We start from the raw sequence: 13,001 nt of genomic DNA, 5'->3' as shown, positions 1-13,001 counted from the left end.
CAAACAAGTGTTTCAGCAGGGCAGAAAAAAACTAAACATTTTTAAATTTATAGTGCAGCACGAGCAAAGGAAAAAAAAACCCTCTGATTGTCTCTTTGGCTCATCAGACATGAATCATATTAGCTTGATTATCTACACTGATATTGGCAGATGATATTGAAAGGAGGATGTAGCCAAACTGATTATGTCCAGAAATTAACCAAAACTTTAAAAAAAAAACAAAGAGGACCTTTCAGTCGGAGCTGGCGGACGTCTCGTCTTCTTCTCTACTTGCTTGAGCGCAGTCTATCTGCCACCGGCTCAAACAGCCATGAATGGCCTCTTGAGTACTTTGCATAATTGGCAGCAATTTAATATGTGAGCTGCTGGGCTATTAATCTCCATGCACTGGATTGATTTACACAACACTGTTACCTAATACTAAAAAGTCAATGTTAGCCTCATGTGATTCATGTAATATTTAACCCGTGGAAGGAAAAACTCTGTTCATCTGCACCCCTCCCAGAGAGAGGTCAGAGGTCAGGATTAGTCTAAATGTCTTTGGGTCACACATCAGCAGGGCAGATGCTTGCTGTATTGCCAAGATTCAGCCCTTTCAACTATAAATATATGACTAAATATAAAAGACTGGCTCAGTTTTTACTTCATAAATAGACATCAGTGAAAATGTCATCTACATATAAATTTAAAAATACATTTAATTTTGTTTTTTTCCCCCTTCATCCTGTCCATTATTTCATATTTCTGTTATCTACTGCTTTCAACAAAACTTTCCTGTAGATTGCTATTTCCTGTACAGCTATTAAAAAATGAGGATATACTCGTTTACAGCAACAGCAAGTTGAGTTGGTGGTTTAAGCTCTTTAGTCTGTTCCCACATTACATGAGCACATATATTAAGCATTTTTGTCGGTTCCCCCTTGGACACAGCACTGCCAAAGAAAAAGTGAAATGATGGATCTCAAACAAGTGTCACAGAAACTCCTTCAACAGTTGAACACTATGTTTTATATTGGCCAACTGATTTTCTACATTATGAGCAATAGAGAACCATTTAAATTCTTCTACCTGCTTGTTCCTCTCCTTCGTGAACCTGTTTAACCTTTGAGGCTAATGCACTGACTCCTCTATTTTCTTACGTATTGTATTGTTTTCACATATTTATTTAAACTATTTTCTCTTAGTTGTCCCCCTTTTTTTTTTTTTTACTCTTCATGTAAGGTAACTTGTAAACTTTGCAGATTAAGTCTGCTGCTGTCATCATTATTATCAGCCTTCTACAGATGTATATAGAAACGACAGAAAGTAGAGTGAGCAGGTAAAATGAAGAGAGGCTACAGGTTTTAGGGCAGAGAAAGGGTGCACGAGTGAACACAGAGAGTTAAATGTTTTATTCAGCCCGCAGTTTAAAGTGCCCACGGCCCTCAGGCGCAGCAATGGCCTCCTAAGTGGCTACAGTGACAGCAGAAATAGGGCTTCTGGTTTACAACCTGTCGCCACAGAGCCAGACACAGCAAAGCATCGCGAGGAGGAGGGGAGGAGGGGGTTAGGGGGTAGAAGCGGAGGACACAAGATAAAAAAAAAATTGACAAGAGAGAGTTAAGGCAAGGGGTTGAGGCAGCAACGGTAAGAATGGGACAGAGAAAAGAGAGGACAAAAAATAGATTGAACCGTCATGCTCAAATTGAAAGGGAGAGTGTTTCTTTTAAATCCAGTGGTCAAGCTAACAAAGTGTTCATAATGCGGCTACCAGCACCTGACAGACAGATGCTTTTAATGGCTAAACTACCATCCAGCTCTTAGTGCCTTACAAACACGTAAAGGCAGGTGTCTGTGTGTGTGTGTGTGTGTGTGTGTGTGTGTGTGTGTTTATGTGTTTATGTATGTGTGACACGCAGAGGCTGGAAAGCAAAAAGAGAAGATGATCCATATCTATGCATGAAATGTGATACTAATGAGCAGAGATGTACAGTACATGTGAGAGCAGAGACTTCAGCTCCATAGCACCATCACCTGGACAAAATATACAGAATTCATAGAATGTGCATTGTTGTGTAGTTTCATCTCAAGTTCAGACCAAAGTGTGTGTGTGACATGTGGCAGTTTTTTATGCATCACCTCGGGTCTCAGGGTGGCTCTGGTGCAGGCAGGGCAGATGGGTCCGTGGCGGGAGAAGGCAATGGGTAAACGTCTGGTCCTGTTCTGACAAGCCTGGTCCTCACACACCAACCAGCCCTGCAAGAGACAAATCAGACAATTTTACCTCCAGCAGGTGTGAATCTGTGATCAAACTTTATGTCATTAAAAAAATAAAATAAAAAAACAACTCTGCCCTTTGCAAAACTTCTAATAAGTTGGAACACAAAATCTCAAAAAGCTCATGCCTAGTTTAAAGCTGTGTGACGTGTGAGGTTTCCATTGAGGTTTTAACTGCTGTGACAGACAAGAAAATCACTGCAAAACCACAGTATCAAACTATAAAAGGTCAAAGATCAAACATCCAAGTGAAGATCTCAAAAAAAAAAAAAAAAACTCATGTCAGTTTAAAGCTGTGACGTGTGAGGTTTCCACTGAGGTGTTTGCTGCTGTGACGAAGAAACAAAACTATGTAAAACCACTATTTGAAATGAATAAGGTCAAAGATCAAACATCCAAGTGAAGTCAAATCTAATCTGTTTTTTTTATTATTTCATTTATTTATTTTAAATGGTGAAGATACAATAAAATACACCAAAAACAAGGCATGTTTCAATCAGATGAATTATAGGCAGAACACAGAGAAAGCAGCGAGTCAGAAAACATTCTTAGCAGCCTTTACAACCCTGTGTGATTACCTGTTTATAGACTGTGTTCAATTCGCCATTTACTTTGTCGATAAAGGTGTTCTTAAAAAATTGACAAAAAAACTTTTGTTGCCTCGAGACACTTTAGAAATTGTTTTCTGGTAATGAAGAAATTTTGCTGAAAATTGTCGCTTCCATTTAGACGCTCTAATTCTGCACAACAGAACTGAGAAGAAAAGTACTCCCAGAAAGAAATGGAGGTGTTTGTAAAAATAAGAACAACTGCCAGACACGAGCAAAGAGAGGAGGTTTACCTATCATACCCCGCCCCCCCCCATATCTCTCTCTTTACATTAAAATGTATCGTCAGCTGCTATGAGTCGTGGGTCCTGCTCTGTGAGTACTTGTCAGACAGGGGAAAGCAGTGGACAGCCAAAACATCAGTAGTTAGGACCCCCCGGGGTGAGGTAGTGACCCTGGGCAGGTGCTGTGGTCTAACCCTCTCAATCTCCCTGTATTCTTCCAGACCCCTCCACCCGCTCTGCTTCTTATGCCCTGTCATTACTAAGGGGGGGGTTTGAAGGGGAGGGGGTTAATGCCCAACTAATGACAGAGCATAAGACCCACTGCTCCTTTTCCTCCATCTATCCATCCTTCTTTCCACCCATTGACTCTAAATAAACCCCCTCAAAACCACTGCACCTGTCTTTCTATTCCCCTCTCTCTCACACAAGCATGTCGTGTTTCTCAGATTGATTTTTTGCCTTCATCTAATCTTCTGATCAGTTGTAAGCAGCAGCAAAAAGAAGAAATTAGTCCTTACAGGTGATGAATTATGAAATGATACAAGTCTAACGCATAGAAGCATACAAATGAATTAAGAGAAGTTGCTGAAACTTACATGTTGCGCGGAAATGAAGAACAAAAAAACTGTCAACTCAACCTTCTCATGTATATTTATTTGAGTTTTTTTTATTTATAGTGTCAAACAGAAAATAAAAAATCCTTCTCACCTGAACTTCTTCATGTTTTAAAACTTTAAATCACAGCGGGTGTAATTAAGCTTTGGCACTGACCAACAAAAACACACTTGATGTCAAAGTAAAGAGAAGCTCTACAAATGGAATCCAAATTAATTATATTATAAAAACCGAATGACTGAATTATTGCAATTATTCATCCTGTTAATGTCAGTGTTTAGTAGAGGAACCTTTGGCAACAATTACACCCTTGAGTCTTTGTGGATGAGTTTGTATCACCTTGACATTAACATTTCCCCTAATTGTTCTGTGCAAAACTGCTCAAAGTCTGACAACTTGCAACAGTCAGTGAACAACAGTGCTTTTAACTTCTGCCACTAATTATTGACTAAGCTGTGGTCTATACTCTTACTTGGGCAGTCAAAAACATTATACTTGTTTTGTTTTTTTGGTTTTTTTTATATTTCTCTCTTATTCTGTTGCATTAATGCTACTCTACCCAATGATTAAATTTCACCCCCAAAAAATGAGTTACACCTACCTGCATCTGGAAGGTCTGACTGCTGGTATTTAACTAAAAAAAATGGCTTGTCATCATCACACCTCATTACACACAGATGACTAGCATTCAGTGTGACTTCATAAAACAAGTGGCTACACCACAGTAATGATTAATACGAGTCACAGTAAAAAGGGGTGAAAATCTGAATGAGTCCTTTATTTTGTGTCATTAATTATTTTTACATGTTTATATTTGTACTTTGTTGGTTTTCTCCTTGAATTTAAATATAGTTTTGTTTTTGGTGATCAGCGGATTCACTTTATAGGTACAACGGCTACACCAAGTCTGATACAGAACCTCACTGTGTCAACTGACCCAAGACAAGCTGGCTAAAGAAGCAACACTGTGACACACAGCACTGTATTGCTTGAAAGTTTTATTTTACTACTTTTTTATTACTAATTGTATTCACCATATATTTCTGATCAGAGTTCTTCCAGACTACATGATGAGTTAGATGATGTGTTCTAACCTGCAATTCCAACTTTTCCTCTATAATTCCAAACTTTTCCTGCAATCTTTAATGTTTAATATCTAACAGCGATCCAATTTATAACTGTACATGACTGATTTATGGTGTACGGTGTAACTGTCAAATATGCAGTTTTAGAACATGCTGCACGTGTTACTGTGAATGCTTTTAGGATGTTTTCTTGATTTTTTTAATGCAACTAAACAGGAGATGTGGGAGTAGACAGGAGGAGGAGTGCTTCATTTAATCCACAAAGACACACACACACACACACACACACACACACACAGCCAATCTTCTGTAAATGAAAACCAAACACACACATGTCCCAAATCAATTAGAAAGTCCCAGAGTTCACAGTTTTACCCACAAATCCCAGCTCCAGGACTAATTATCTAAACACCTCAGCCGCTCTTGTGCAAAGAGCTGAGCATCATGGGAAATGAGACTGCTCCACCGTCTCTGATAAAGACACATGCGGGACAATGGCTCACACTGGAGTGAGATAGGGAGTATTAGAGTGCGGTTTTTCAATGGGAGGCTATTTGATCTACATCTTTTTTTTGTATGTATTTCTTATGACACAAGCCTTGGCATACAGTGCGGTTCCCATGGGTTTCACACACACATTCAGTGTACGCTCAAACATATTAATCATATCCCATTCACATGTATTAAAATCAATTAATATAACACACAGAGACTCAATTTGCCTGAAACACAAAACGCATCAGAGAAAGTTGAATGGATGGAAAAACTACCCACAATGCCCTTCTGCTCTGCTACTGTGACCCAGAACCCATGCAGAAAAATAAATAAATAAAAAATAAAATCAAGAATAAGTGAAGCAGACCTGTGCATGCTTCATAGAAACTAAGGGCTAAAAACAAGGAGCACATGAGGAGCGAGGCAGGGGGAAGAAAGAAAAAGAAAAAGAAAAAAAAAAACATCTAATTGAGGCATTTTGCCAGAGCGAGGGTGGTGGGTGGGGGTGTACAGTCTGATGTGAAAGAATAAAGACTCATAATTGCATAATTATAGCAGTGGATACCTGACACACTGAATGCAGACGTCAAATGAGTTCCACATAATTTAACCAAACAGAGGCAAGACCAGGCCACGACAGGGCCCACCACGAAATATACCCTCTCACTTCTTCTTCCTCTTTGTCTGTAGAGGGTTTTTTTTTTTAAACACTGTCCTCTCCTCTCCTCTGAAACCTCTCTGCTCTACTTCATTCTTCCAGTTTGTGGTCAGATATTTTAACATCCTCTTGTTTCAGTGGGATCATGAATTGTTCGTTGCTCTGGGTGCTGACATTTCTTTACTTTTACAGCCGCTGAATTAGTGCTGAAACAATTAGCTGATCAATCAGTTAATACATTTAGATCAACAGTTACATGCTGAAGTCATCTGTGAAGCAAAATACTTATTCTGGAGTGTTGCTCAAATAAAACAAGTTATCTGAAGACATCAGCTTTGGATCTGGAGAAATTGTGAAGAACATGTTTCACTATTTCTTAATAATTTAACGATTTAACAAATCATTGATCATCAATTACTTATAAATCACTAGTTGGAGCCCTAGTCTGAACCTTCACACCTTTATTAATACTTTCTATCTTTGATTGTTAATTTATTACCTCATATTACTACATATTCTTAATTAGGGCTCTAATTATTTTCTTAACTGAAAATGTTGCTGATTATTTTCTCAGTTAATTGACTAATTGTTTGTTTTACAAAGTGTCTGGCATTTGGGATTTTTAAAATCTTTTTACAATTTCCAATGTGACTACTTCGAATTGCGTGTTTTGTGCAATCAAAATGTTCACTTTGATAAGACAAAAAACTGCAAATATTCACATCTGAGAAGTAATTTTTTTGGACGTTTTTGCTTAAAATGTACAAATAATTAACTGATTATTAAAAGTGGTTGCTGATTAATGTCTTGATTGTCTAATTGTTTCAGCTTGTTAATGTCATCACAGTGGAGAAGGGTCTCTGATGTGACTCCTGTACCAGTGGAATCCACCTGACGCACACACAGAAGAGCTCTTACTAGTTTTGGTGCTTCAGCAGTCAACACTTCCAGCTCTGTATTGAAAAGACCTAAAAATCTGTCTACCACACACACACACACACACACACACACACACACACACACACACAAACCCCACACACCACTCACACCACACACACACAGAATAGAGCTCAAATGGTTCCACTTTGTACCTCCTCCGCTTAATCAAAGCTTCTCTATTCAACAATTTGACCTTTTGTTCAAAACAGGATTATCACCTTCTCTGGTCTTCATTCACCCTTTCTCTCTCTCCCTCCCCCTTTCTTCTCTTGCCCCTCAGCCCGTTTCCAGGGGCGACCTGCATGACGAGGGTAATTGCAATAATTTGTTAAATGCCATGGCAACGGTGGTTAGATGGGAGGGGTTAAAAAAAAAGAAAGAAAGAAAAAAGAAGAATTGGGTGGTTTGGGAAACTAGCGAATCTCTCATTTTGCCAAAGACAACGGGACGAGAGGAGAGGAAATGATGACAACTGAGAATGTGTGTGCGTGTGTGTTTATGAGTGTGTGTGTGAGATAGAATGAGGAGTGAACAAGTGTTTGCCCATTCTCAGGGTGCGGGTTTACTGATAATGGTGGGGATGAGGATGTGTGTGTGGGGGGGTGCAGGAGGTAATTTCACTAATGATTAATGTCTCTGTGGTCCTGGCTCAGGACGCCAACACACATGTACGTGTATTCATGTACACACACACACACACACACATGCAGAGGTGCAGAGCTTTCACTCTATCTGGCCAGACAAACAGCTCTATTTGAACTCTCCCTCAGCCTGAAAGGAATCCTTAATTACACAATATTACCCCTCTTCATTGCCCCGCTGTGTGTGCTGTGTCCACTGCTGTTCAGCCTCCAGTGGTGTGTGTATGTGTGTATGTGTGTGTGTGTGTGTGTGTGTGTGTGTGTGTGTGTGTTGTCGTGTGAGGTGTAAGTATTCAGTGGTAGCAGCTGTTTCACACATCGTGACAAAGAGGTTGAGGGGGACTCGCTCCGCACACATTCACCATACTAATTGATTTCTGTTCAGCACTGTGGGAGAGTAACCCCCACATACACACACACACATACACTTTTACAGACAGTGCGCATTCCACTCGCCCATGACCAAGGTGTTAGACGCTACCAGTGGTTCGAGAGAGACAGAAAGAGAGTGAGAAGACCCTCTACAAATACAAAAAAAGGCATCCAGTTTAATTCACTGCCAGGCTGACAACTTGACCTCTATACTACTGCACATATCCTCTGTTTCTACTCTGTCTTAAAGAAATGTATCAGTCTAATGTCAGTCGGTGGATAACAGTTTGCACACACTGTACTAACATTAATCAGTCAATAGAGATGTAAAACAAACCCTGTAATAGTTTTCCAAAATTTGAATGAACCATAAGAGTGTACCTGTACATCAAATGTATGAAATAACAATAGTTGTGTTTCCATCTACCTGTTTTATTCACCTCAGAGGAATACCTCAGAGAAAAATAGGGGCATATGAAAATCAGATTGTGTGACTGTAATGTTACTTAATTTAATGCATGCGACAAACACAAAGGTCATATTTCCATTATGGGCGTTCTTTAATAATGTTATCATGTTGCGTCCTCTCTTTCTGCAACAGTTCAATGGCCCACTGACTTTAGCACAACTTTTTATCTTCATGACTCAGCTTCAAATATTCTTCTAATATAATTCTTTCATTATTTTTGGAAATCTGGTTAAAAATTGTACTACATCTGGATGGAAACCCAGCTAAAGTTGAGGGTTTCCTGGTGTTATGTGATGTAGCAGACTAACATCACCTTGACTAACATCATAAAAAAAAAGACTAAAACAAGACATTAACTGTCAGTGAACAAGAGCAGCGCTGCAATTTCACACAGCAAATACCAAATATTTTAATCTACAACTGGTTTACCACCTCAGTTTAACACATTTCTGCCAAAGCAACGATTTAATGTGCTACTGATAATAATATGATGAAGCTATCTGGCACTAACTATTAAAAAAATTGACACGGTACAGTTGAATAAAATATACAAGATAAGTAAATATTAAGGTCAATGTAGGATGGCAAAGATTCAAATAGTTAAAACTGCTGAACAAACTGCTTTATAGTGGATGTACAGCAGAACTCAAACAGTTGAGCTTCTGAGTGGAAAAATACTTTGTACCACCAGGCGGTAAACACAAATGTCTCCTCGGTTGTCGAGTGAAAGAATATTTTTTTCTGTTATATGTCACAACAGGGTGCAGTGGTTGTCTAAAATGCTTTGCAGAGCACTGTTATGGGACAGATGCATGATGGGTAACACTCTGCGGCGCTGTCCCATCAGCTTCAGGACCATAGTGATGATCCAACATCTACACTGGGATTAGAGGTTTTTTAAATCATTTGAATTAATTAGTGCTGACATGAGTCAAGATTGATAAAATTCAATTAAGCTAAAAAGAATATTAAAGGATCAACACTGAAAATGATCCTTGAATAATTTCACCTTGACTTGAAGCAAAGAGTAGTCCTGCATTATTGAGACAAATCTGCTCCATCTTTGCAGCCATATATGAACAATTTGTTGTATTTTACTTTTAGCTGATTCTCTGATGACCCAGTTTCTCCACATGTATCATTTAAATTTCCCTTTTCAGTTTAAAAAAACATGACAGAGTACATGTTAAACTTGGTTTTTGAAGTAAGAATAGGCCATTTAAGTATTTTCATGGATTATGCTCCCATGAATCTCTCTGGTGCTTTTTTTCCATTTTGAATGAATAATGTCTCTTTCTCTTTGGTTGAAAATGTCAGCGCAGTGCCCTGCTGAGGTTTCCTTTATCTTTCATCTAACATATTTTTGATGGCGTCTCTTACCATTACTGCATCCGTTGCATCCCCCATTGTGTTAAATACAGTCCAGCTCTTTCACAGACACTTTATAGTAGGTCAATTTTCACAAGTTTTGACTATTTTATTACATCCAACCTTAGTTTCTCTGAACACAGAAAGCTTGTATTTTGTCAGCTGATTCATTTGATTTATTTAGAAACATGATGATAGTGGTTATGAAGGACAAAAAATGACATAACAATAAGTAAAGGAATAAATAAATATACATATAAATATATAAATGCAGAAATAAATAAATAAATATTTTTTAGTCTAGAAAAAGGCTAATTTTACATTTCTACATGTATTTATTTTACATTTATTTATTTATTTCTGTATTTCTACATTTACTTATTTCTTCCTACATTTATTTCTAGGTGGTGAGGTGGTAAAAGAGTACACTCCTCTTAAACATTGTGTATTTTTTAATCAAGTGAAGCACATATTGTGAAAAATCTGTATTGGTGAACTAACTGTAAGCTTAACAAAACTGCACCTTTAGTGATAAACATGAATAAATAGGCCAGCTGTGGTGTGATAGTCTAACAAGTTGCAGCATTAGACACCGAATGGAAACTAAACTAACGAAGGCCATCCATTTGTGGCCCTGCAGGTGGTGAAGAAGTACGTGCATGAATGTTTGTGTGCTTCTGTTTATGAGTAGAGTAGTGTAAGCTGAGGTTTATCATGAGCATTAATCAAATGTAATCACATTAAATCACATGTGTACGGGCACACACACAGAAATACTCACAGAGTAGTATTTTTTGATGTGCCGGCGGATGTCATGAAGCAGTTTGTTGCTGATGTTGACGACGTAGTCGATGGGGCGGCTACTGCAGGGGATGTGACAGCAGCGCATCAAGCTGGGCTCCACCTTTACTCCCTGAAATGAGAATATGCATCATAACTATTGGTGCTTTCACAAAATATTCACTTTTTTTTTAATAAATACCGGTAATCATCAGTAATGTGGATATAATGACTAAGTGGGTAGTGACAAATAATACAAAACAAACAGCTGAAAAGTTCAAAAAATTACAAAATGTTACTGTAATGCATCCTTTAAACCAGGAGAACAACAACACTTGTCCCGTATTACTGTATCCAAAGTCTCATATCATGATATCAATATAATAGATTGCCCGGCCCTCCCTCAAAGAAAACCAACAAATCAATCCATATACAAATACAATATCATTAACAATAGCCATCAAGCCATGTTTAATTCAATAACATGAATCAAAGAGGGCAGCAGCAAGTATACAATTAATTCAGAATTGTATAATTGCTTTTTTCTTCCATCTGTCGTCCGCGACACACACAAGAGAGTTTGAATCTCTGTGACTAAATGTTTCTGACTGAAATGCATACTGGGATCCATAGTTAACATCTCATATGTTGTGTTTTTCATATTTGTACCTTTGACTTTTCATTAAAGAAGCAGATATTTTCAAAAGCAGTTTTGTACTGATACTTCCACTCTAACAGTTGCATGTTGATCAAAGTAGTGGAAGCTGTGAGTCATATAACAATCTCTATAGACAGGAACAGGGACTCCCACTTCACAACTCAATTGTATTAACACAAATATCAAACATTTTCAAATCATACCCAGACATACTGTTCTTTACTAAATCAATGTAATTTACATGAATGAAAGGGCTTTAACACTGTGGAGTCTGTTGCTTCGGGTTTGTAGGTAAAAAAGGTTTTTTTGGGGGGAGGGGGGCATTTACTGCTTAAAAAAGCGGTTACACAACATAGCAACTTGGCCGTTAATGTTAAACGTCCACAAAGAACATGTCAGGCATGGACGGAGTGAGGGCTTAACGCACCGCTTGGTACAGTAAATTTTAACACACATGTAGCCTTTAAAATACTGGTCAACTTGACCTCATATCTCTGAAATGTCCACCTGACAGCAAGGCTTATAGTTAAGGCAATAAAAAAAGTAACCAAAGTACATAACAATTACATAAAATATAACAGCTTTAAACACTCGCTCCTTTATACCCCAACTCCATTTTACTGTCACATTGACAGCAGCAAAAAAGCTTTCTGCGGCGAAAGCAGAAAACCCCCCGCACTGGTTTTTTTTGTTTTCCTAAATCATTCCCATTGGAAAAAAATATACCATTTTTTTCCTGCCAGTTAAAATCAATCAACTCATTTAACTTCCCCTAATATGCAGCTACATGCGTTAAGCCGCTCCATGTCTCCTCCTCCTCTTCCTCTCCTCTGCTTCATGTTTCTCTGGATGAAAGCAGCCTCCCTCTTCTCTCGACATGATCGCCTCCCCTGCTACTCTTTTATCTCACTTGTTTCATTCCAAACATTATTTCTATAACAGACAGCTCCCTCCCAAACGAGTCGTATCTATAAAAATTATACCACTTATGTGCCAGTTATCTCATGGCTGAGTAATTAAATGAAAACACTTCAAGTTCTTTCTGTCTTCTCTTTGAGTCAAGCTCACAGAGAATTTCCAATAAATAATCAAGATCCAAGGATGGTATCTTTTAACACTCATCCCTCCTCCAAGTGTTGTCTACAATCCAACCAACTGTCATCTTTACCACCTCATGTTAGCACCCCAAATATCCCTCTGCAAAACTGTAAAACCATTGTAAAAGGTTTACGATGTCAACTGTCTCACAGGACCATTTTCATCCATGTCCCACTTTGATAATGTGCAGCTTTCAGAGCGTGTGGCTCTAACTGCCCGATGTGGAATACCTAACGCTCTATTAAAACTCAACTTAGGGAAATCCCTGCAGCTATGTGCTGTTTTTTTTTTAATCTTCCACACTTAATCTTTTCATCCCCCTCTCCACGCTAGCCCCATCACACAACTTTCCTCCTCTGTCTGTCCTCCATCATCCATCACCGCCTCCTCCTACCATCTCTGGCTCTGTTTCAGTGGTGGAGTCAAGGCCCCATCTGTCCTCCCCTCTCACTGAGCTGTTAGACCATGTTCGCCACCCTAATTAACTTACCGTCTTATCACTTTCTATGTGTGTGTGTGTGTGTGTGTGTGTGTGTGTGCGTGCATACCGACATCTAATGCCTGGTTGAAAAATAAAACCAGCATATCAGACAAATGCTGGATAGTTCAGTCTATAAAGTTTGGATATATTCTGACAATGACAGAAATGTACAGACAACCAACCATCATGTTAAGACAGTCTTCTACTGTTTAAAACATGAAAGTATAAAGTAGGTTGTTAGTATGTGTTAGCAT

At 38.5% G+C, this 13,001-nt stretch overlaps 1 protein-coding gene across 1 annotated transcript in view; it reads right to left on the bottom strand.

Moving 5' to 3' along the window:
• Positions 1 to 13,001, bottom strand: part of pola1 (polymerase (DNA directed), alpha 1) — a 53,001-nt gene that overhangs the window by 12,755 nt on the left and 27,245 nt on the right. The window contains exons 34-35 of the mRNA XM_053342409.1: positions 10,512 to 10,643; positions 2,119 to 2,235 (exon numbers count right to left, since the gene is read on the bottom strand). Coding sequence (XP_053198384.1) covers positions 2,119 to 2,235; positions 10,512 to 10,643 — 249 coding nt within the window. The remainder of the gene's footprint in view (positions 1 to 2,118; positions 2,236 to 10,511; positions 10,644 to 13,001) is intronic.

The sequence above is a fragment of the Scomber japonicus genome, chromosome 21, assembly GCF_027409825.1.
Source record: "Scomber japonicus isolate fScoJap1 chromosome 21, fScoJap1.pri, whole genome shotgun sequence".
In the NCBI taxonomy this organism is placed as follows: domain Eukaryota; kingdom Metazoa; phylum Chordata; class Actinopteri; order Scombriformes; family Scombridae; genus Scomber; species Scomber japonicus.
Note: the sequence above shows the minus strand (reverse complement) of the source record. Positions and strands in the feature narration are given on the sequence as shown.